The sequence below is a fragment of the Felis catus genome, chromosome D4 (genome assembly GCF_018350175.1).
Source record: "Felis catus isolate Fca126 chromosome D4, F.catus_Fca126_mat1.0, whole genome shotgun sequence".
In the NCBI taxonomy this organism is placed as follows: Eukaryota; Metazoa; Chordata; class Mammalia; order Carnivora; family Felidae; genus Felis; species Felis catus.
Window position 1 is genome coordinate 86,608,034 of NC_058380.1, and position 25,948 is coordinate 86,633,981.

Genomic DNA, 25,948 nt, shown 5'->3' on the forward strand with positions numbered 1-25,948 from the left:
TTCAGAAATATGTGTGTGATAATCTATAATGTGTATTGAAGCTTTGGGGTATTGGTAGGGTGGTCCAGAGCCAACAGCTAAGAAAGAATTCCTGAAGATGTCTTTGGTGCAAAAGGTGCACCAAAGTTGCAAAAAGGTGCAAAAAGGTGATTTTATTAAAGTACAGGGACAGGACCCAGGGGCAGGAAGAGCTGCACTGGGGTTGTGATGGGTAACTGATTATATAGTATATATCCCTACCCATCAGGGATAGATTAAGTCTCTAAGGTATTTTGGAAGCAAGATTTCCAGGACCTTGAGGGGCTCCCTGTTGCTAGGGAAACACCACTTATTACCATTGAATAAAACCTCAGTCATGAGACCCTTCAGCATATCAGGGTCATAAACTTGGAATATGATTGCCAGCATATAACTCACGGCAGTTTAGATCAAGGAAATGGACTTACAGGTCCTGGAAGCTGAGAAAATGGTAACCTAAGGTTCTCTTTGCCCCTAGCAATGGGTCATTAAGGAGGCAGCTGAGCTCCTAGAGTTAGGTCACTCTGCTGTTTTCAAGGACTTGCCTATAGGCTGTAGGCAGAAAGAGGATTAATTTTTCATTTGTCTTAGTTTCCTACATCACCATGGCAAGCACTTAAACACCTTTCCTTTGTACTTGGGTAGCCGGGAGTGTTTGAGGAATACCACACATATTCCACCTGGGAGAAGGGGGTATGCCAGCCTGTTTTGCCCTCAGATTGCTCCACGCTCCCTCATCATATCCCCCCCTGAACAATTTTGACCTTTATATCTTAAGGCTGTTGAAGGAAGAAGGTCTCATCTTCTATAGCTTCTTTCTGCTGAGTAGGGGCATAGAGTTGTCCCTACCTATGGGTCAATATTGGTCCCTTAGGGAACATACAGGGCAGTTAAGGTGAGCCAGCTGAATCCAAGGTGGACAACGTGTACGAACCACCTTGAGTAGAAAGGATCATGTGTTGGCTTGAAGTTATTGTAGTAATGGAGTCTTGGTACCAAGCAGAGAGACTTGGGAGAAAACAGCAAAACTTAAGTAGAATAGTTAGAAAGATTAGCTCTCATTAAAAGTCCTAACAAAGCTAACAAAAATTCTCCAGTCCAAGACTTTAACCCATCACTAAGGAAAGAGAGGGATTGTTTAATGTGCCAAGTTGAGTATTCATGTTAGTAAGAAATCCATAAATATTTTTGTTGTAGTGTGGAATGTATACACAGCATTTTGTTCTTATAAGAGTATAAGTTCCACCTTGTGCAGCACTTAAAACATCTAAAGCCATTCTGTTCTGTAGAAGCGTTTTATGAATTTGAGTTATTTTAGTATTTAGTAATATAATGGTATTTTGAGAGTCATTTAAAGCCTTACCTGTGTAACACATGGTGTGTGGCCATCATGTCGACTCTGTTTTGTTTAGTAAGCCAGGCGGTAATCAAAAACAGCATTTTTATAAAAACAAGAAAAATACTGGTTAATGGTTAGAGCAGATTATAAATCCAGTGTCTCTCAGTACTGCCAGTGAGATTTTTCAGATATTAGGCTTGAAACATCCTCGGATGCTTCTGGGAACAGGCAGCAGGAATCAGATTGGTCTTTCTGGCTTATATCTCAAATGTCTGTGGTGATCCTTTTGAATGGCCCATTGCAGGAAAGAACTGTTAGTAGAAATTGGGAAAGGAAGATGAAAAAGAAAGGTACAACCATCCTAAAAGAAGTTTGATGTCTTCCACAGGTTCACAGGAATAAGAAGGCAGATTCATTTACTCACTGAATTCCTGGCAAGGGGATATAGGTCTTATTTTAGATAGAGGAGCCCATGAAGTGTTCCCCTCCAACTTTATTGCAGTGGGAGTATATCATATACCCAGTAGGGGTCCTTCCATTTTGGAGTTAAATCCTCTGCTGTATTAGACTTTCAATCCTTTAATAAACCAGGTGTTTTGGGTTTACATGGAGTGGGTTTCTAGCAACTGTCAGATCAGGTGGAGGGAGGATATGGTTGGCATATTTAGAGATTTAGGAATTAACCTGGCCTCCAGTGAATAATAAAGCACTATATTCATAGGTCTACAGTGAGAAAATCTTTGCATACAATTATTGGAGGAATCCATCCCATTTTCCAGTTATTTAAATAATCATATGCCCGTGGGGACTTATTATTGTCTCCACTGAATAACAAGCACAGAAAATTTTCTATACATTAAATATTGTGACAATTTTTCTGAAGTTTAGCTCAAGGTGTCTAGTTTAGGAAAACAGCAAACATTTAAAGACAATCAGAACTAGAAATTAACATCCAGAGAGCTGCGTTATGGAAACCTAGTTTTTCTCTCTAAAAACCCTCATTTCCACAGATAGCAAATCAAGACTAATTCGTTTGCAGAACAAGTCCAGTTTTAAGAAACTTTGCCTAATGATTTACATAACCTCAGCAAGAATAGTGATTGATCCTAAGAATCTTTAAAGTTTGCTTTGCTGGAACCTTTTTTTTTTTTTAAAAAACGTTTATTTATTTTTGAGACAGAGTGCTGGAACCTTTTATAAGGAATCTCCAGATTGAACTGGAGACTGAACTGATTGGCCTCTCCAGGCCAGAAGCCAAGCCAAGTACTTTCATCAGACAGGCCTGCAATACTTGTAGATTTGGGCAAATTCCTCTCCAGGAGGTCCCCAAGATATCCTGAAGTCCCTGCACCTGCCCAGAAGTGACATTCTTTACTCATCTGGTAAGTCTGCTGGGAAGGCATCAGGCCAACATTTCCAAGGGGCATATTTATTGGCTCCATGTTTCATAAAGTCAACCTTAGTTCCTTAAAGCCACATGGTCATATCAGGTGTAATCATGTCTCTCAAATTGGATATTCCAGCCAAAGCCTTGTTAAACAAACAAACAAACAAACAAACAAAAAACATTATTTCCAATGGTGTACTGTTACAGGGAGAACAGATTCTCACTGAATTTATGCAGGTAAGTATGATGACTGTGGAAGTATACTCACTGAGACTTTTTGAATTTCAGAGGGTTCATTCAGGTAGAGAGAAAAGTTAGATGTTTCAATTTATTTACAGAGGGATATTTTATCACATTTCTGTACATTATACATATCTTAAGAGAAGGTTTCCTTAATCTGGAAGAGCAAACATTAGAGATCCAGCAATGTTTTCAACAAGGGTCACAAAAACTATAACCTTTCTCAGTTCATTTAGTCCCATATTACTAACTGTTGTTCAGTTCAAATGCAGCTTTTTAGTTCTGGACATTCTTACCTATTATAGTTTTAGGATTTTAACGCTGTCAAATACCTGAATTTTTCCTAAAAGCCCTTTTCATAAATCTCCTGGAAGAGGAAACATGTTTTGTAAGAGAATAAGTACAATAATTATAAGTGACAAAACTCAAAAATGGACATGGTTAACAATCTGATGAGAGTTCGTTATGATACAATTGACAAGGAAATTCGGTTATCTGTGATACATGATACTTTAATAATCAGAATGTCAATTGACAACCTTATTACCAAACCATATTAAAACTTTGGGAAATGCATATATATTTGAACAGTTATAGCATTTAGCCAAGCAATATCATCTAAGTTGTACCTTATTTAACAGGGCTTTTCTCTTAACATACCAAATAAAAAGGTCTCCATGGTCAAAAAGACTTTCTTTTCAGTTTCAGTCCTGGGAAGTTTGTTAAACTGTAGAAAGTTATACAGCTATTTGCAATAGGATTAGAGAACATTTCACATCTTAAGGCTTTAAAATATTTATTTAACCAAGATGGCAATAAGAGATTCCAAAGGCAAATATGTAGAGTGATATAGTTGTTAGCAAAACTTAGCTCCTTTAAACAGTGAGAAATTTTAACTAATGATCAGAGACATGATAAAGATGAAACCTAAAGCTGTGGTTTTCCCGGCAGACAAAAGAGAAAACAAACCTTTCTATATTATTATCATTATTATTTTATCAAGAGCCGAACCATCAAAAAAAAAACTTTGTCTTTTGAACAGAGAGAAAAGCAGAATTTTAACCTTATAAGAGTGTCCTTTTAAAAACCCATTCATTGCAACATAGTCTGTCCTAACCACACATAAAGTTCCTTTCCAAAGATTTCCCTTCATGAACCTTCTACAACCTTCCTTTGCATTCAAATTTTGTCCCAGGCCATTTTTCTCCAAACCAGTCTCATTTAGGACAAAATTACTCTTTTACCTGCAACAAAAAAATATATATTTCCATTCCTTCTCTCTTTTTTACACATTCCTACTTTTTTACATATAGAGTTGCTTTCCTTATTTCCATCAGTCTTAATTACATTTAGCAGAATTTTGATTCTTAGCAACCTTGGTCTCCAGCTGAGACTAAGTAGTAAGCATTTGTAAACTGTTACACCGGAATCCTTTAGATGGCAAATTCATGAATCAATTAAGCATAAACCATGTTTTCCAATAGACCCAAATGTTCTTAGTTTCTCTGCAGTAAGAAGTCAAAAACAAAAACCTACATTCAGTAACCAATGCTTTAGCACTCCATTCTATTTGGAAAAGACCTAGATATCCAATGAATTCAATCCCGTTTATCCAAGTGTCAGATTACCAAAGACTCTGAAAACTCTCTTAACAATTATCCACGAAAACTCTGAGATACACAAAATTACCCTTTATTTTAAGTCATCTTGTTGCTAACAAATTGCAACAGAGACAACATGAGCTTCTTTGACCTTTAGGAAACCTTGGTAGAAAAAAAGTTTCATATTTAATGCTGATAACTCTAAATACAAGTCTATCTTAGTTAAACCAACAAACATAAATAAGCTTAAACACTGAATACGTTCCACCTGCGTCCACTTAAAGGACAATCAGTTTGTTCCCCATTTTCCCTTTTTCACCTGAGACAGCAGTGGGGGAATCTGAAGTGGGTGCTCCAAGGAGGTGCTCATTGCTTCTTGACATCGCAGGTGGGAGGATGGTATAGAAGCCAGTTATGTAGGTCACACAGGGGGTGATGTAGAAACAGGAGGACAGGGGAGGGGAAGGCAGAAAAGGTGAAGTGCCAGAAGGCAGAGAAAGAGGATTCCTGGTTCTAAACCTTGTCAGCTGGGTAAGAGGAGACCCCATGTTTGTTTGTTTTATTTCCACCAAAGTGGAAATAGGGAGTCTATGTACAGATCAACATTTCTCAGCAACAAAGGAAGTTTGGGCAACTGCTTGGAAATATTCTTTAAAGCACACATCCCGAAGTAGACTAACCGTAGTTGGCTCCAATTTTAGCTGTTAACTCAGGAAATGAATGAGGGAGAGGTCCCCACATCTATTAGGAGGAGGAACAGAGAGAGTCGGCATCCCCTTTGTCAGGGATGGCCTGTGTCTCCTCTAGCACCTGAGTTCCATTAGGAGGAAGCCAAAAGGGCATCCACTATGTCAGGAAGGAGTTTACTAGCCAAAACACATTAGGGCAAATACATTCTGCAAGAGGCTTTTTGGTCCTGGTCCTGACTTAGGTGAAGACCTGGGCCTAGGATACCTCTGTCCATTGATCCTGTTTCCTGCAGAAGAGATGTAACTGCTAGACCCTACTAAGGCCATGCACAGTTACAGGACATGAATCCTTTCCTAAATTTTGCAATCCAAATTGTTTCCAGTGGGTTAAAAAGGCATTCCAAGGGACAGTCCTTGGTGACTGAGGAGAAGCTCCTGTCCTTTTCCTAGGGAGAGAAAAGTAGAGGAGGTCAATTACCACAAAATACCCAACTCACAGGTGGGGTCCCCTGTGAAGGATATATCAGAGGTTCCTGCGGTGTCAAAGCAACCCGAGGTGTACCTGGCACCAAATCACTCTGATCACTGACAAGACGCTAAGGCCCTCTGGGGGAGGGAAGCTGGCATCCCTCTGCTTTCCCATTGCATCCTAGGCCACAAATAGGTGCCAGCATATGGGCCTAGTTTGCCTTGCTGGGAAGGCTGAAGAAACCACCGTTTTCAACCCCTGGAAAACACTGGAAAAGTTTTACAAGGGGGAATTGCCCAATTTTGTAATTTAAGTAGTAGTAGAGAACATTGACCAAAAACAGTTAAGACAGAATCACATCTTGATCTAAGTGACATTCCAACACTTACAGTCTTTAGAGCCAACTTCCTAGGAAATGGTCCTCAGTTGAGTTTTAATTCAATCAGGTACTGGTTTCACCAGCAACAGGGGAGGTCCCACAGCCAGAAATGGCTAGAACAGGGATTTGGAGGGGATCACGTAAGACCAACGAGGAGGAAACCTCACATGGGAGTCTTAAGATTGGTAGCGGTTCTAGTCACATAAGTGGCTGTCCGGTGCCCAGGACAGACAAAAAGATATAAGGAAAGGAAGAAAGAGAGGGCACACGTATCTGGGTATTTTTACCATTCTGACCTGGGTACTCACTTCCAGCCAAAAGGCAGGCTTTCTTCTCCCCGTAGAGTAGCCACAGGCTAGAGGATTACAGACTGAGCAATGGACAGGAAAGTGTTGCAATAAGATCATCCTCCTTGAAATCCCTAAAATAAGAATAAAGGAAGAAAAGAGAAAGTACTTAATCAAATTTGCACCAAAGCTCAAGGTCCAGATGAAAAGACTCAGACCCCCACATTGGGCGCTAAAGATGAGGTTTTAGAGGGGGGAGGGCAGTGGGGGTCTTCCAGAGCCGATGGGCAACAAAATAATTCTCAAAGATGTTTTTGGTGCCAAAAAAGTGATTTTATTAAATCATGGGGACAGGACCCGTGGGCAGAAAGAGCTGCACTGAGGTTGTATACTATGAAGTTGGGGCAGTAAAGTCAAAAGGGAGGGAGGCCTCCAGAAGGGCTTTGACATACTAATGAGGACTCCTTAGATACCTGAGGTCAAGCTAAGGGTGTTTTACCTCTAGTAAGGCATTAACGTTAGGAATGGTAGGGGTTCCTGGAGAAATGTTGTACTCTGTGTTTGCCTCAAGTACTTGTCACTGGCATGCAGAGTATCAGGAAATTTAACTTTTACCTGCCATTTCCTTCTTCCTCTTCTTCCCCACAGAACGATGGTGGATAGGGTGTTAATAGGGGCTCCAGGAAACTAAATCTGTAGGCTTCTGGAGATTAGACTATTGATAAGATTGCCCTTTTCTTCTATTTTTTTTTAATTTTTCAAGTTTATTTACTTTTGAGAGAAAGAGACAGAGCTTGAGTGGGAGAGGGACAGAGAGAGAGGGAGACACAGAATTGGAAGCAGGCTCCAGGTTCTGAGCTGTCAGCACAGAGCCCGATGTGGGGCTCGAACTCACGAGCGGTGAGATCATGACCTGAGCTGAAGTCAGACGCTTAACCAACTGAGCCACCTAGCAACCCTCTTCTAATTTTTTAAGATATTTGTAAACTGATGGAGACTTGTGTCCTTCATGACTGTGCTCTCTATCAGTTAACCATATGTTTTCTTTCCTTTCCTTGGTTTTTGGGCTGCCAGAAGAATGTCACACATATCCCACCTTGAGGAGAGGGGGTACAAGCTAGAAGCTTGTTCTTTGCCCTCACCTTGGTATATGGTCCCTTCTCACCCAGAATCTCTTTTCTCAGTGCCCACCACCCGAAGGCCAGGCTAGGGGAGCTGGTTCCCCAGAAGCAGGTGGAAGAGCCCATGAGGTCTCTGCGAGTCTCATCTGAGGCCAGTGAGCCCTCAGGTCAGCGTCAGTTCAGGCTTTGGTCAGCTCTGGCCCTCGTGGTGACATCTAGGACACATGGCTTGGTGGCTGGGACCCATCACTGCCTCCCATGGACACTCAAGCCCTCATGAGGAAACTGCTTCCCTCCTAGAGAAAGCTAGGATCAGCCATGGCAGGAACACTTATGGAACCTAGGCTTAGGCCCCTGGGCTCCACAGTCCAAAACTATGGCCAGAGATGGCAGGTGATATCAGCAGTCTCCCAACGACGAGTCTGAGTCCTTGCACTCACTGTGACCCAAAGTTCTCGGATACAGAGTGGCAAGGGTAGAGAGCCCCCATTGGGGGACCACCACCCCCACCCTTTTTCACACACTGCAAATGCATGGCCCCCATTGACCCCCTCCAGGATGGAGCTGGGACTATAGCCTCAGAGCTCTACTCTGTGAAGCTGTCTCATTTGCAACTGGCAGGCCCAGCTTGGAGTTTCTGTCCACTGAGCCCACAGGAGGGGCCAAGTCCCTTAGGGGTCAGCTGAGGTCTGGGTCCACCCTACCAATGGGGCATGGATGAGGGGAAGGGCTGACTCAAGGTGGAAATGATGGGGCTTTGGAATGGTGGGGGTTCAAAGCTCACAACCAAGAATGAATTCTTGAGACATCTTTGGTGCACAAAAGGTGATTTTGTTAAAGCACAGGGACAGAACTTTTGGGCAGAAAGAGAGCTACACTGGGGGTTGTGAAGAGTGACTGGTTATATTGTTGGAGAAGTGAATAAAGTATGCCAAAGATAGCTGGTGGGGCTAAAACAGACTCTGGTCTCTAGCTTAGAGACGGCTCCTCCGGGTTCTTCTTCCTTTGTTTCCTGCACGCGCGAAAACCCCTACAGATATGGAAGCTGACGACTATAAATTACCCTCCTGACTCGCTTTCAGGGCTCAGATCTTTGGAGAAACGGTCTCCTCTGAGCGCACCAGTGTTAAATAAATCTCCAATCCACCAAGATCTCCGAGTGCCGCTTGGTTTTTCCGCCAGCGTTCCAGCCTGGTTCCATAACATACTTGATTCCCTGACCGGGAAACCCAACCGCACTGGCCCATTGTTGCCACCGGTTTGGGAGAACAGCGAGGCGGTGACAGAATGAGGGATTGCAAGGAAGAGTGAGCACACTGATTGAATTTTGGCAGTCTCCTGCTCGGTTGCCTCAGGCTGGTCCCCTCTCCACTCTTCCCACCAGACTCAGAGACCTGGTAGGTGAGGACCTGGACCCAACGTTGGAACCAGTAAGGCTGGGGCCCCAAAGAAGTCAGGCCCACCCAAAAGGGTGGAAGGGGGACCTCATCAATCCCTGGAGGCCTTAATAGGTCTCACAGGTAGAAAATTTTGTGGGAGGGAATGTAATGAACTCTGGTGTGTGTGTGTGTGTGTGTGTGTGTGTGTGTGTGAGAGAGAGAGAGAGAGAGAGAGAGAGAGAGAGAGAGAGAGAATGTGTGGCTCAGCCAGACTTGCCAGTCGAGTTCGAGTTTGTGGCTCCACGGATGGGCACCTTTAAGGTCCCCAAAAGTCTACGGAGTCTGAAAGGGCTCTCCTGTGTTTTGGTGAGAATATAAGGTCTAGGGCGGTATTGGATCAGATTCCTATCACAAGTCACAAAGCTGAGTCTGCTACGGCCAAACCTCACCTAAAGTTTCCCTCAGGAACACGACCAAAGGGATATCTGATTGGTCCTCTCATCTGAGGGGATACCCTCCCTTTGTCTTTGTGACACCAAATACAAGAAAGAAATTAATAAGGGATCAAACAGCGTAAGCCTATGATTTTAGAGGTCATGCTCAAAAATTTTAAAAAGGGATTTTCAGTCAATTATGAGGTGAAAATGACACCCAGGAAGTTAAGGACCTTTTGTGAACTAGAATGGCCCATATTTAGTGTAGGATGACCCCCATAAGGGACATTAGATGCTCAAATAGTGCAACAGGTTTAGCTAATAGTCACTGGGAACCTAGACCACCCTGATCAACTTCCATACATCAACTCCTGGCTTGAAATTGCCCAAAATCCTCCAACTTGGGTGTGATTCATCATTAGCAAACAGAGCCAGGCAAAGGTTTTAGCCACTTTATCTGGAGGCTCACCCAGGGAGCCAAAGAAGCGACCCACCGCTCCTCTAATATTTAAAGGAGACATGGAGGAAGATATTGTCTTTCCACCTCCTTATAACTCTTCAAGCTCCCTCCCCCTTCCCCCTGAGCTTGAAACTCCTCCCCAGTCTGTCTCTCTGCAGTGGCAGCAGTCACTGCCGCTCTGCCCTGCCGCCCATCTCCCCACCCCTCTCAGACTCAGAGAACCCTCCCCCACAGGGGCCAGCAGCCAGACTGTGCCCCAGACCCAGACCTAACGCTCTCCAAATGCCTATAAGGGAGACAAGAGAGCCTGAAAGAGAATGTGAACAGAACAGTCCAGCCCAGCCATTCCATGATGTATTATTAACCTTTCTCTACAACTGACCTCCTCGATTGGAAAGACAACACTCCATCATACTCTGAAAGCCACAAGTAATAGTCGACTTGATGGAGTCCCTCTTCCAGACCCACTGACCAACTTGAGAAGATTGTCAATGGTTACTCCGTACTCTGTTTAATACAGAAAAAAGAAGAATGAGAGAAACACGACAGTACCTAGAAGATCACACACCTCCGGGGATCAATGACCCTGATGTCTGGGCTCAAGCTGCCGCGGCTGAAGAATGCCCAACATGGGATTTCACCATAGAAGAAGGACAGGTCCACATCCAACGATACCAGGAAGCCCTCCTTCGGGGAGTCCGAGCTGGAGCCAAAAAGCCCATGAACATGACTAAAATAGTGTCAGTCACACAGCATCCTGGGGAGTCTCCCAGAGACTACTAGAAAGATTATGTAAAATATATCATGTATACACCCTGTTTGACCCCGAGGCACCAGAGAGTCAACAGATGGTAAATACCTCTTTTGTGGCACAGGCTGCCCCAGATATCAGAAGAAAACTCCAGACGTTGGAGTGCTTTGCTGGGATGAATATCACTCAGCTGATAGAGGTCGCCAATAATGTTTTCATGACAGAGAAGTCACAGCTGAAAGAGAAGTGGAGAGAAGACTAAAAAAGAAGGCCACCCTTCTTACAACAGCACTAAAAGAAAGATGCTGCAAAGATGGGAAGACACCAACCACCAAAAGGGGGAAAGCCCAGAGCCCCCTTAGCAAAGGACCAATGTGCATACTGCAAAGAGAAGGGACACTGGAAGAATGAATGTCTGAATTGGAAGGGACCCTCAAAACCCAGCTGATATTGAGAAGAACCTTGAGGCCAGAACCTCGTTGGTCTGGCCGGGGTAGAATCGGACTAAGGGGGACCGGGCTCTTTCTCGCTTGGCTCCCATGAGCCCACGGTCGAAATGAAGGTAGGGGGGCGAACAATAACTTTCATGGTTGACCCTGGGGCTGAATACTCCATTATTACTTCCCCGGTGGCGCCCTTAAGCCAAAAGACAGCAACCATACTTGGGGCTACTGGGACACGGGAGATCCAGCAGCCCTTCTGTCAAGCTCAACAATGTGAACTTGGGGGTCACAAGGTCTGGCATGAGTTCCTCTACTTACCTGACTGCCCAATTCCTCTCCTGGGCTGGGATCTGCTCTCCAAACTTGGGGCCCAGATAGCTTTTGAACCCACTGGACACACTAGCCTCCAATTAAACCCAAGGCAGAAGGAAACCCGGGTCTTGGTGATTACCCTGCCAAGGGAAGAAGAATGGAGACTATTCTGCACCCAGGCCCTACCCTGTAGCCCCTCAGAATTCAGGCTTACATTCCCCTCCATATGGGCTGAAGATAACCCGCCTGGACTAGCTTAGAGTCAGGCCCCCATCATTGTTGACCTGATCCCCAGAGCCCAACCTCAGAGACAAAGGCACTACCCCCTTCCACTCGAGGCTAGAATGAGTATATAAGAGCACCTGACCAAGCTCAGAGAAGCAGGTATTCTAGTTGAGTGCCAGTCGGCTTGGAATACCCTGCTCTTGCCAGTCAAGAAGCCAGGAGGAGGATACCGACCAGTACAGGATTTGAGAGCCATTAACAAAGTGACTGTTGCCTTACACCCAGCGGTTCCAAACCTGTATACTCTCCTCAGCCAAATTCCAGAGTCAGCCAGATGGTTTACATGCCTCAACCTAAAGGATGCTTTCTTCTGCCTCCACCTGGCTCCTCAAAGTCAACCATTGTTTGCCTTTGAATGAACTGAGCCCGTTACAGGGCGCCCGATGCAGCTGGACACGACTTCCCCAAGGTTTCAAGAACTTGCCCACTCTTTTTGGGGAAGCACTAACTGCAGACCTCACCAACTTTCCGAGGGAAACCACAGGGTGTGTCCTCCTCCAATATGTAGACTACCTCCTCCTTGCCAGTGATACCCAAGAAGACTATCAAAGGTACCAAGGCTCTCCTGCAGCTCCTATCCTACTTGGGGTACTGGGCATTGGAAAAAGGCACAGATTTGTCAGCAGCAGGTCTGATACTTAGGCTTCCTCCTCACAAAAAGAAAAAGAGAACTAGGACCGGAAAGGAAGAAAGTTATCACCACACTGCCACAGCCCCAAACAAAACGAGGCTTGAGTGAATTTTTAGGGGCCGCAGGGTTCTGTTGCATTTGGATTCCCAGATTCTCAGCCAGAGCGAGGCCCCTCTATGACCTGTTGGGAAGAACAGACCAGGAGCCCCTCGCATGGACTGAGAAGGCAAGGGCTGCTTTCACAGAAATAAAGTTGGCTCTGGGACAAGCCCCAGCCCTCGGTTTGCCTGACATAGAAAGGCCCTTTAACGGCTTCGTATGTGAAAAGGACAAAATAGCCCTTGGAGTGCTCACTTAGAGCATGGGGCCTTTGCAATGGCCAGTGGCCTACCTGTCAAAAAAACTTGATCCTGTGGCTGCAGGATGGCCACGGTGCCTCAGAGCTCTGGCAGCCACAGTCCTGCTCATCAAGGAGGCAGACAAACTCACACTGGGACAAACACTTAATGTTAAGGTCCCACACGCGGTCATGTCCCTCATGAGCACCCAAGGATATCGTTTCCTCTCCAATTCTCGGCTGACACAATACCAAGGCCTTCTCTATGAAAACCCAAGTGTCACTCTCAAAACAGTAAGAACACTAAACCTGGCCACCTTCCTTCCCACGGAGGAGGGAGAACCCGACCATGACTGTTCCGAAGTAGTGGATGAAGTCTACACCAGCCGCCTGGACCTCCAAGACCAAGCTATGACAGGCCCAGAAATCACCCTGTTCAGCCATGGGAACAGCATTTACAAGAGAGCAACCGAAGAGCAGGATATGTGGTAACCACAACCACCGAAGTTCTGGAAGCCAAGGCCTTGCTGGAAGGATGGTCAGCACAATGAGGTGAACTGTACGCCTTAACCCGAGCCCTCATCCTTAGCAAAGGTAAACGAGTTAACATCTACACTGATTCCCGGTATGCCTTCACTACTGTGCACGTACACGGGGCCATCTATAAAGAGGCCTCCTTACTGCTGCAAAGAAAACTATCAAAAACAAGGAAGAAATACTAAAGCTTCTTGAGGCCGTATGGCTGCCAGACAAGGTAGCTATCCTACACTGTAAGGGACATCAGAAAGGAGATGAGCCCATAACTCAAGGAAATCACCTGGCCGACAAAACAGCCAGAGCAGCCGCCTGTGGTGACCCAGGCGAAGCTCCTACCTACACTATGACTCTAGCGCCCCAGAGGGAAGCCTCCCTGCCCCTGTACACAGACGAAGAAAGAAGTTGGGCCTTGACAGAAGGGGGCACGCTAAGCAAAGAGGGATGGTGGGTCATGTCAAATGGATACATCTTTGTCCTGTCGTCTATGGGAAAACACCTAGTGAAGGAAGATTACCAACATTTACCAACCTAGGGAAAACTGCACTAGAGGCCCTCCTCAAAAAGAACTACTATATCAGCCAGCCTCTGGTATTATTCCAGGCGTCAGTGAATAATGTGTAACGTGTGCCAAAAACAATGCTTGGTGTGCCCCATGGCCCCTGCCTGGCACGCAAAGGATGGGGGTCACCCCTTTCAAAGACTTAGAGGTGGACTTTACCGACATACAACCAAATAAAGGGTTCAGGTACCTCCTTGTAATAATCTGCACATATTCAGGATGGGTCGACGCATTCCTGACCAGAATGGAACGAAGCTGCGAGGTGGCCAAAGCTCTTCTATGGGAGATCGCGCCTCGATTTGGTCTACCCTTAACCATACACAGTGATAACAGGCCTGCATTTGTGGCAGACATTATACAAACCCTAACAAAGTCCCTCAACATTACCTGGAAACTGCACACTGCTTTCCGACCCCAGAGCTCAGGGAAAGTAGAGCAGATGAATCGCACCCTCAAGGAAACCCTGGCTAAGTTCCACCAAGAGACTAATCTCCCATGGCCAGATTTACTGCCGCTGGCCCTCCTGTGTGCCTGATGCACACCTGGGGCACTAAGATTCTCCTCTTTTGAGTTATTTTATGAGCGACCCCCTCCCCATGTTTAGGAAAAGTCCCAGGATACCTACACCAGATTGGAGACAAAGGAATAAGAGAATAGCTCCAGACCTTGGGGGCAGTCCTAAATAAGTTACAGAGATACACCATAGAGAGGGCCCCAATTTCCTTAGGGACCCCCATTCACCTCTTTCAACCAGGAGACTCTGTGTGCACAGATTGGAAGAGGGAACCTCTTAGACCACGGTGGACTGGGCTCATACTGTCATTCTAACAACTCCTACAGCCCTTAAAGTTTCAGGTATCGCCCCATGGGTCCATCACTCCAGAGTTAAGAAGGCCAACTCAGAAGAACCCACAACCTGGTAAAGTGATCCAGATCCAGTCAACCCACTTAAACTGACCCTCAAAAAGACACTGGCCCCTGAGATCTCCAGCCCTGCTCCAGCCACACCCCAGAAGCTGGCTGGCCTGCGCACGGCAGAAGCTTAAGGAATCAACATGTGGACTAAGCCCAGGGGTTTGGATGCAACTCTGTGAGCCCTTGCCCCTTACTGGTGTCATAGCCCTGATCTTCTTACTGTTGGGCTGATAGAGACTGCACTAACAAGCTGGACATGGGACAAAAGATGCATGCCAGGGGCGCCTGGATGGTTCAGTTGGTTAAGTAGCTGACTTCAGCTCAGGTCATGATCTCACAGTTCATGAGTTCGAGCCCCACAACAGGCTCTGTGCTGACAGCTCAGAGCCTGGAGTCTGCTTTGGATTCTGTGTCTCTGTCTCTCTCTGCCCCTCCCCTGCTCATGCTCTCTCTCAAAAATAAATAAACATTAAAAAAATTTTTAAAAAAAGATCCATGCCAGGTCTCACATACCTCCTCTGGATGGGAGGATTATTAAGTATTGCCTGTATATTATGATAACCTCTCTCACCCTCACAATTGCCGCTTACCCACTTTGCCCCCAGGATTGTTATATAACAATAAGGGGGTCAAGGGCATTCAGCACCTTCACCTCCCTCCACAAAGATTGCTACAAGGGAAAAACACCCACTCTCTATCAGTCACCTGGTGCCCCAAGGACTAAGTATTGGACCGTAGAGATAACCCAAAATGTCAGGGACCCATGTCACAACAAGGGCCTCCAGAGAGGGAAGCGAGCTTGCTACACTTACCTTCCTCAATGAGGGATCTCGGATGGGGGAGGGATGCCAGACAGGGCCCTTCAAAAAGTTATAAAGGATACCCAGGATAGGGTAATATAAGCCATAAAGGTGACCACTCCCCTGACAGCCTACCAAGGTTTGACCTTTCAGCCCTCAATCATATGCTTACCAATTCCCCACTCCAGTGTTGGGCCAACACTACTCTACAACTCCTCCATAAAACAGATAATCACACCCAAACCTGCTTGGATGTGCTTGCCGCTCAGCCGGAGGGTTTACTTAGCCACTCCTGTCCCTTTGACCTCTAATTCAGCCTACCGATGCTTAGAGGCCAACTGGACTCAGATGTTATTTCCTCTTCCTAACCCCAGAGATATCCGTGTACACTGAAGATCAGCTCCTAACAGCCTTTAGCCCCAAGTTCTGGGCTAAACGGGCAATCCTGCTACCCATTCTGATAGGCGCAGGAATTGTGACAGGAATAGGAACCAGAATAGCGGGCACAGGTTCATCCATAGGACTGTACCATAGACTATCTCAAGAGATAAATGAAGACACGGAACGGGTGGCAGATTCTCTGGTAACCTTACAAAGCCAAATAAACTCTCTGGTGGCAGTGACCCTCCAAAATAGGCAAGCCTTTGACCTCCTCACTTTAGAAAAAGGAGGGACTTGCATCTTTCTGGGGGAGAAATGTTGCTATTTTATAAACCAGTCAGGAATAGTTACAACTAAGGTTCAGGAACTCAAGGAAAGAATTCAACATAGACAACAGAAAAGTATCAATCAATGGAAAGGATAGGATCTCACGGATTGGGCATCCTGGCTTCCTGCCCTGGCGGGGCCCCTCCTCTCCATAATCTTATTTGTATCCATCGGCCCCTGTATACTGAATGCTGTGGTACATTTTATTGAAAACACTGTTGCTCGCCAAACTACTGCACATATCTTAGCCTTCTAAGAGTACCAACCTGTAAAACTGAAAGGTGATGCCTACTAAAAGTTTTTTTTTTAAGGCATCAAGGGGGGAATATTGGAAAAGTGAATAAAGTACGCCAAAGATGGCCAATGGAGTGAAAACAAACTCTGGTCTCTAGCTTAGAGACCCCTCCTCCCAGTTCTTCTTCTTTCGTTTACTGTGTGCAAAACACCCCCTCCCCCCCACACACACACACAAATATGGAGGCTGATAACTATAAATTGCCCTCCCCACTGGCATTCAGGGCTCAGATCTTTGGAGAAACAGTCTCCTCCGAGACCGCAGTTGTTAAATCTCTGATCCACCAAGATCTCCGAGTGCCACTTGGTTCTTCCACCAGCGTTCCAGCCTGGTTCTGTAACAATATACCATGGGGTTGGGGGAGATAAAGTTAAGAGGAAGTTTCTAGAGGGATTTTCATATGTTCAAGAAGACTCGCACATTACTAGAGGCCTAACTGTTGTCAGGCTAAAGTTGTTTTCACCTCTAGCAAAGCATTAACATTAAGACAGTAGGGAGTTCCTGGAGAAATGGGATACTCCATATTTTCTTAAAGAATTGTCAATAGGTAATAATGAAATTTAATGCCATGTGCCATTTCCTTCTTGCCTTTGTTGCCCATATCACTGGGGGGGGGGTGACAATAGGGCTCCTGGAAACTAAATATAGGTTTCTGGAGATTAGGCTTTTGATAAGATTCCCTTTTTCTCCTAATTTACTAGGACATAGGTACACTGATGGAGACTCACATCCTGCCAGATTGTGATCTCCATCAGTTAACCATTTGTATTCTTTCCTTTCCTTTGTTCTTGGGCAGCCAGGGGTGCCTGAGGAATATCACACAGATCCCACCTGGGGCTCAGGGAGCATGCTAGCATGTGCTCTGCCCTCAGCCTGCCTTGTGCTCCCTCATCAGGAACACTCTCCAGTCCACCTTTGGAGATGGGGGAGGGGAAGGGTGTCTCACCCTGTGCCAGGGCCTGGTTGGGTCCCTGCGGGGGACAGTGTCTGGGCTCCAAGAGCAGCACAGGGTACACTCTGTCCTTCCGTGCCGGGAACCTCCTCTTTCACCTCCCCTCCTTTCCTTGTCCCTTTGGAGAACCACAAAGCATGGAGAACCACAGAGCATGGGCTCTGTTGATATGAGGCATTCTCCGCTTTCATCAGATACAGAAAAGGGGTACCACCCCAGTTACCCCACCCTGCACTTGGCCCCAACTGAGAGGCTTCTGGAGGTCAGAGATGACAGCTGGTCCAGATCAGAGACCCTTGTCCTCACACAGTACTAACCAGGGAGAAGAGAGTGTGGAGGGAATCAGTGTCCTTGCCAGAGATGTGGAGATATGGGGAATGCATCCTCCAGCCTCCTGGACCTTTCTGCCCCTCATCTTGCATAATCCTGACCTGGGGGAAGGGCAGAAAGCTTGCCATGATCTTCAGCATGAGTTGCTGACAATTGCCTCACCCTTCCTGGATTTGGCAAAGGATAAGTCATTCCACCCTGGGGTGAGCCATTGGCCACAGAGACCATAAATAGCATCCCCCCAGAAGCCTCCTCACTCACCTCCTCTTTCAGCTGATATCCAGAGTGGTGCCAGCTTCCTTGGCCCTGAAGTCATGGCCCTAGGTCTCCTGTGGGTAGGCCTTGTCCTGCTGGGGGCCTTGCAGACCCAGGCCCAGGATTCCACCCCAAACCTGATCCCAGCCCCGCCTCTGCGCAGGGTCCCTCTGCAGCCTGACTTCCAGGATGAGCAGGTAAGGGGCCCAAGGGGCAGCTGCAGGCAGACCCTGAGAAGAGTGTGAACAGAGGGGAGGAGAGGCAGGATGGGCTCAGGCTTTAGCTCAGTCTACCCTCGGGTCCCCTGATGGAAGGCACACCCCATGCCCCCATCCCCACCCAACCTTGCTGACAAGATGGTCAGCTGAGCACAACTATGTTGGTCCACACTCTCTTCCATAATCCCCGCAGCCCATGCAAGATGGGATCATCTTCAGGGCCTCTACATGATGAAGAAACTGAGGCTCAGGGAAGCCAGCTGGCCACTTGCCAAGTGTCACCCTGTCCCTGACACACTAAGGGCTCCCCCCTGGCTAGATGGCTCCAGCTCCAGCTAGCTTCTTCAGCCCAGCCTGTGTGGCCAGTCTGGGTCCCAGCAGCCCAGTTAGAGGGGCTTCTGGTTGAGGCCTAGGCTGCCTAGAGATGCCTGCAGGGATGGAGCAGGAGGGCCCCCTGGGGCTGCTCCTGGCTCTGCCTATCATCAGCCCCCATTGTAGTTCCAGGGAAAATGGTATGTCTTAGGACTGGCAGGGAGTGAATTTAATAAAGAAAAACACAGCCAGTTTAAGATTTACTCCACCACTTATGAACTAAATGAAGACAACAGCTACAATGCCACCTCTACCCTGGCCTGGTGAGTACCACCACCTCCTACAGGAACATGGGGGGCCTATAGGGCTGCTGTGGGGGGTCCAAGAGGCAGACTGATGACATAGCTGAGCGGCAACCAAAGCTGAAAGATGATCATTCATCCTACCGCTGGGTACTGGATCCCTGTATTTATATCTTCTCTCATTCACTAGATCAACATTTCGTGGTCACTTCAGCACAGACACATGACAGTTCTGCGGATGGACACAGACTGTCATCAGGAAACAAGACAAAGAGAGAATAGGTGTCCTAGAATGGGAGAAGGGTCACTGGATCCAGCCTAGAATCCTACCTAGGGCTTTGTCAAGAGCTTCCAGGGAGGTGGTCTGTGGGATGGGCCTTGAGGAACCAACCTGCGTCAGAAGGAGGCCTGGGACCTTCGTGGCAGGACTGCTGGACTGAGTTAGAGAGAGCCACTTCAAGAAACGGCAAGCCATTGCATGGCTGCCCTGAGCAGGAGCTGATGAGTGGTCTGGAGAGGGGGGTGACCACAGTGGCGGGGGTCTCAGGTACTGGTGAGGAGCGGGTGTGGCTGCAGCAGGAAGAGGAATGATGGTGTGCAGCCCAGGAGGCTGATCAGTCATAGGTGGACGATGACCAGAGCAGGGGCAGATTAGGACCTAGAGAGGGGAGTCAAGGATTATGCAGCACCCCTGGGTTTCTGGCTCTGGCACTTGGGGATGGGGCTAGGGCATCGGTCATGGAAGGAGCAGAAGAAGGGCAGGTGTGGAGAGATCGGCTCTGAGGTGCCAGGGGAGATGGGATGCAGGTGAGAGGTCAGGTTTGGTCCAACAACTAAGGGAGTGTTGGCATCCAGCAGACTGGAGTCTCAATGGTGATTCCCCCAAGAGAGTTTAAAGCAGGAGCCCACAAGATAAGAATAGGGGACAGGGGAGCCTAGGTGGCTCAGTTGTTTAAGAGTATGACATTGTCTCAGGTCATGATCATGGTTTGTGGGTCTGAGCCCCACGTTGGACTCTGTGCTGAAAGCTCAGAGCCTGGAACCTGCTTTGGATTCTGGTTCCCCCTCTCTCTGCCCTTCCCTGCTCATGCACGTACACTCTCTCTCAAAAACTAATGAAAATCTAAAAAAAAAAAAAAAAAAGAAAGAAAAAGAATAGGGGACAAATGCCTTGGTTGGCAGGGACAGTATGGTGGGAAGGCTACCAAGGGGAAACAGCTCCGAAGAAGGAAGGACAGGAGGTGTGGAGGGAGAGTCTGAGCAGGTCAGGTGGGTAAGAGCACAGTAGTCAAGGACAGGCAGGGATGGGTCAGTGGGGAACAGCCAGGCACATCTCTGGGGTGGGGTGCAAGCCTACTGCTGTGGGAGGGTGGGCTATCACCCTCTCACCCACCCATATTTTGCTTCCACAGGAACCAGACCTGTGACCACTGGCTCAGAACTTTCATCCCAACTTTGTGGCGAGGCCAATTCACCCTGGGCAACATTGAGCGTGAGTCCTGAATGGGGTGGGTCCTCAGGGGCATGAACCTCCCTGTCACCCCACACAGAAGCAATCCTGTGGAGACGGGAGAAGATTCAATAGCTCCCTCTGCCCAGTTAGGGCAGACTGAGATCTCACCATCCACCATACAGGATACACTGGAATCCAGAGGTACATTTTACGAGTGGCAGCCACAGACTACGTCCAGTTTGCCATGGTGTTCTTCAAGAAGATTTACAAACACCAGGAGTACTTCAAGATCACCCTTTATGGTGAGTCTTGCCCCTCCTGGAACCAGGAATCTTGGTCATGTTGGAGAAGAGGCCCGTGACACCCAGCTCCCAATGTGCCCTTCACCCCAGATCTGGGAGGCAAGAGAGGGGTCTTTCCACAGAACCCCTCAGGAGGAAGGGGTCTGAGGCATCGTTCATGGGTTCCACAATATTTATGGAGCTTTCACCAGCCACTCACCAGCCATCCTGGCCACAGGGAGGACCAAGATGCTGACTCCTGAGCTGAAGGAAAACTTCATCACCTTCGCCAAATCCTTGGGCCTCACAGATCACCACATAATCTTCGCTATCCCCATTGGTAATCACCAGATGGAGAGAGGAGAGGGCCGTATGGGAACTGTCCAGGCCTGATGTTGCCTCGCTATGGAAGGGGGGGAGAGGAGGGATGCAGACCTCTGCCATGGTCACTGGAGTCTCAGGATCCACTTTGGTTTCAGGAAGACGCTGCCACAATCAGGGTTCTGGGCCCCTAGTGTTCCTCCCTCACCCTAGCTCGGGCCTGCCCACATGAGAATTGCAGGCATGGGGCGAAGCTTCCTCAGTCTCCTTGCCTGGCCACCTCCCCTTTTGCCCTGGGACTGGCTCACTACTGACTTGGGAGGCACCCTTGTCTTCAGGCAGCCTGGCCTGGGCAGGTGCCTCCCAAAGCCTGAGGGTCTGTCAGGACTCAGCAGGTAAACAGGCAGAAGGCTTGGTGCCCAAGCAGGAACCTGGCTGGGCCTCACCTTCCTCCTTTGAAGAACGGGTGTCACCCAGGTCTGCTTGTCCTCAGGCCTCTCCCCCAGTCCCTGCTCCATCATCCAGCCTTCTGCTGTACCATCCACGAAGGGAACCCCCAGAGCTTCTGTGGCTGGACTAGGCTGAGGCCCAGGGTAGCCCAGGGGCAGTGCAGGGGTCTTGGAGGTCAGGGATCCCACACACACCCCTGCCCATACTGACCACTCTGTCCCACACAGATGAGTGCATGGATGAGTGAGCAAGTGTGTGGTAAGTATGGTTGGAGAGGGGGCTGATGGGAGCCAGGGTGCAGCTGGGAGGGGGTCCCAGGTCTGCCTTTGTCCAACCTTCCCAGCACTGCTGTCCTCTTTATTGCCCTGACTCCCTCTCTGGTCCCCTCTGGCTCTCTCCACCATATCCTCTTCACGTTGACCTCTGCCCAGGGCAGCGCCCAGCTGTCACCACCAACCTGGACACCACTGAGAGAGCCAGGAGACCCTTCTCAATGCACAGCCCACCAGCTGCTCCCAGGCTGACCTGCTCATGAACCCCCTCCCTTCTTGCTAAATAAACACATGTCCCCTGGTCCTCAGTCTGTGCTCCTTGACCTCTGGGCTCTCTGAGAGGGAAAAAAATCAAAGGGCAGGCTCCTATTCGCATCACTCCCAGGAAATGTGGTCCCCGGCAAGGGATGGAGGCCACAGAACCAGTGTCCAGCTCTGACTGAATACTTCTAGCTCCCAACTCCAGGACCAGCCCCAGACCAGCAGCTGCCCTCACTTGCCCCTGCCTCCTAGCATACTGAGGGGGCACATCTCACACTCACGTTCAGCCATCTGCAGCAAACCCAATGGCAAAGGCCCAGCCAGGGCCAGGCAGCTGGAGAGGGTTGGGGGGTCAATGTGCTGTCACCCCCACTTCACCAGTGATGAAGTTTTAGGGCTATGGTGCAGGGTCTGGAGCCAAGGACAGAGAAAGAATTCTTAAAGATGTTTTGGTGCAAAAAAAGTGATTTTATTAAAGTAAAGGGCAGGACCCATGGGCAGAAAGAGCTGCTCTGGGGTTGTGAAGAGTGTCTGGTTATATACTCTGGCTTTGGAGGAGGTAAAGTCAAGGGAAGTTTTTGGAGATTTTCATATGATAAAGAAGATTTACAGAATACTGGAGGCTTAACTATCATCAAGCTGAGGTTTTTTCCCTCTAGCAAACATCAATATTAAGACAGTAGGGAGTTCCTGGTGAAATGTTCTTCTCTGCCAGCCTCAAGTATTTGTTAATAGGCTGCAGGGTATCAGGAAATTTAATGTTACCTGACATTTCCTTCTTGCCTTTCTTCCCCCAAAATACTATGAGGAGTGATGTTGGGACTCCAAGAAACTGAGTCTATAGGTTTCTGGTTGTTAGACTATTGATAAGATTGCCTGTTTCTTATAATTTACTAAGATATTTGTAAACTGATGGGGAGTCATTTCCTACATGACTGTGATCTCTATCAGTTAACCATTTGTTTTCTTTCCTTTCCTTTGTTCTTGGGCAGCCAGGAGTGCCTGAGGAATGTCACACACATCCCACCTGGGGTGGGGAGGGGTAATGCTAGCTTGTACTTTGCCCTCAGTTTGTCTTATGCTCCCTCATCATATCCCCCATAAACAATTCTGACCCTTACATCTTTAAGGTAGTTGGAGGTGGAAGGTTTCATCTTCTGTAGCTTCTTCTTGCTCAGTAAGGGAATAGGGATGTCCCTACCTATGAGTCAATATTCATCAGTTGGGGAACATATAGAAGAGTTACAGAAGGCAGAGACACCTGGGTCTAAGACAGACAATGAATATGAACCTCCTTGAGTAGAAAAGATCATTTGTTGGCTGGAAGTTATTGTAGTGATGGAGTCTTGTCACCAGGCAGAGAGACAGGGGAGAAAACAGCCAAATGTAATTAGAATAGCAAGAACAGCCCAAATAAATGCCCTTTGGTAATTGACGGAAATCCTCAAGTCCAAGAGTTTAACCAATCATGAAAGGAACAGGAGGAATTCTTTAAAGCACCAATTTGAGTATTCTGGTAATTTAGAAATCCAGAAATATCTGTGCGATAGTCTAGAATGTATACTGATGAAGTTTTGGGGTGTTGGTGGGTGGTCCTGAGCCGACGGCCGAGAAAGATTTATGGAAGACGTCGTTGGTGGGAAAAAAATTGATTTTGTTAAAGCACAGGGACAGGACCAATGGGCAGGAAGACCTGCATTGGGGTTGTGATGTTTAACTGATTATATACCCTTAGGTTGGAAGCGGGTCAGGAATAGAGTAAGTCTCTAAGGTATTTTGGAAGCAAGGTTTCCAGGAATTTGAGGGGGCTCACTGTCGGTAGCAAATGCCACTTATCACCATTGAATAAAATTTCAACGTTTATTTATTTTTGGGACAGAGAGAGACAGAGCATGAACGGGGGAGGGGCAGAGAGAGAGGGAGACACAGAATCGGAAACAGGTTCCAGGCTCTGAGCCATCAGCCCAGAGCCTGACGCGGGGCTCGAAATCACGGACCGCGAGATCGTGACCTGGCTGAAGTCAGACGCTTAACCGACTGCGCCACCCAGGCGCCCCATAAAATTTCAATCATGAGACTCTTCAGATGCATATCCGGGACCATAAGCTTGGAATATGATTGCCAGCATATATCTTGGGGCAGTTAAGAGAAGGAAGTAGACTTACAGGACCCTCAAGTTTGGGATAACGTTGAGCTAAGGTTCTCTTTGCCCCTAGCAAAGTGTCATCATCGAAGCAGCTGAGATCCTAGAGGGAGGTCACTCTGCTAGTTTCAAGGACTTGTAAATGCAGTAAAGGCATATAATTTTTCATTTGTCTTACTCCCCCATCACCATGGCAAGCACTTAAACACCTTTTCTCTGTTCTTAAGCCCTCAGAAGTCTTTGAATATCACACATATTCTACTTGGGGTGGTGGTAGAGGAGGATGTGCCAGCCTGTTTTGCCCTCAGCTTGCCCCACACTTCCTCATCATATCCTCCCTGAGCAATTTTGTTCCTTAAATATTTAAGGTTGTTGAAGGTAGAAGGTCTCATTTTTTGTAGCTTCTTCCTGCTGAGTGGGGGCATAGAGTCATCCCTACCTATGGGTCAGTATTGGCCTGTCAGAGAACAAAAATGGTAATTAAGGTGAGACAGCTGAACCCAAGGTGGATAATGTGTATGAACCTCCTTGAGTAGAAAGGATCATCTCTTGGCTTGAAGTTATTGTAGTGATGGAGTCTTGGTTCCAGGCAGAGAGATATGGGAGAAAACAGCAAAACATAAGTAGAATAACTAGAAAGCTTAGCTCAAGTGAAAAGTCCTTTGGTAGCTAACAAAAATCCTCCAGCCCAAGAGTTCAACCAATCACTAAAGGAAAAAGAGGGGTTATTTAATGCGACAGTTTGAGTATTCATGTTAGTTAGAAATCCAGAAATATTTTTGAAGTACTCCAGAATTTATACACACCGTTTTGTTCTTATGAGAATATAAGTTCCACCTTGTGCAGCACTTAAAACATCTAACACCATTCTGTGTGTTTTGTAGAAGTGTTTTATCCATTTGGGTTATTTTAGTGTTTAGTAATATAATGCTATTTTGAGAGTCATTTAAGGCCTTAACTGTGTAACAGGTGGTGTATTAGTTTTGTTTAGTAAGCCAGCAGGTAATTAATAAGAGATACTTTTATAGAAACAAGAAAAATGCAGGTTAATGCTTAGAGCAGATTACAAACCCAGTGTCTCCCAGTGCTGCCAGCACGAATTTTACATGTTAGGTTTGAATGCTTGTGGGAGCAGGCAGTAGAAATCAGATTGATCTTTCTGGTTTGTAACTCAAATGTCTGTGGTGATCCTTGTGAAAGGCCCATTGTAAGAAGGAACTGTTAGTAGAAATTGAGAAAGGAAGATGAAAAAGAAAGGTACAACCATCCTAAGAGAAGTTTGAGATTTTCCATAGGTTCACAGGAATAAAAAGGCACATTAGTTTGCTCATTGATTTCCCCTGTAGAGGGTACAGGTTTTATTTTAGACATAAGAGCACATGAAGTGTGCCCCTCTAAATTTTTTTGCAGTAGAAGTACATGATATGACCCAGTAGGGGCTCTTTCATTTTGGAGTTAAATCCCCTGTTGTATTGGACTTTAAATCTTTAAATAAACCAGGTGTTTTGGGTTTATATGGGTTGGGTTTCTAGTAACTGTCAGATCAGGTTTAAGAAGGATATGTTTTGCATATTCATTTAGAGATGTAGGAATTTCACATACATTTGAACAGTTCCAACATTTACCCAAACAATATCACCTAAGGTTTATGACGATTTAACAGGGTCTTCACTTAACATACTGAATAAAAAGTCCTCCTTGATCAAAAAGACTTTCTTTACAATTGAGATCCTGGGTCATTTGTTAAACCTTAGAAAGTGATAGAGCACATCTGAAATGGGATTCCGATCATTACAAATCTTAACGCTTTCAAGTATTTATTTAACCAAGATGGCAATAAGAGATTCCAAAAGCAAATATGTAGGGTTATATTGTTGTTAGCAAAACCTAGGTCCTTTAACAGTGAGAAATTTTAACTAAGTGGTCAAAGACCTGATAAAGACATAACCTAAAGCTGTCGTTTTCCCAGAAGTCAAAAGAGAAAACAATCCTTTGTACATTATTTTATCAAGAGCCTAACAA

General features: G+C 46.7%; 2 protein-coding genes across 2 annotated transcripts in view; both read left to right on the forward strand.

The window, feature by feature from the left end:
- The window catches only part of LOC101086640 (neutrophil gelatinase-associated lipocalin-like), a 110,712-nt gene that overhangs the window by 75,410 nt on the left and 9,354 nt on the right, over positions 1-25,948 (forward strand). The gene's annotated exons all lie outside the window — the stretch shown is intronic.
- LOC101092062 (neutrophil gelatinase-associated lipocalin-like) lies at positions 17,894-21,826 on the forward strand. Its single transcript, XM_003995993.3, has 7 exons — positions 17,894-18,110; positions 18,630-18,766; positions 20,158-20,237; positions 20,381-20,500; positions 20,718-20,819; positions 21,478-21,508; positions 21,682-21,826. Exons 1-6 carry the CDS (start codon positions 17,973-17,975, stop codon positions 21,495-21,497), a joined length of 597 nt encoding a protein of 198 aa, XP_003996042.2. The 5' UTR covers positions 17,894-17,972; the 3' UTR covers positions 21,498-21,508; positions 21,682-21,826.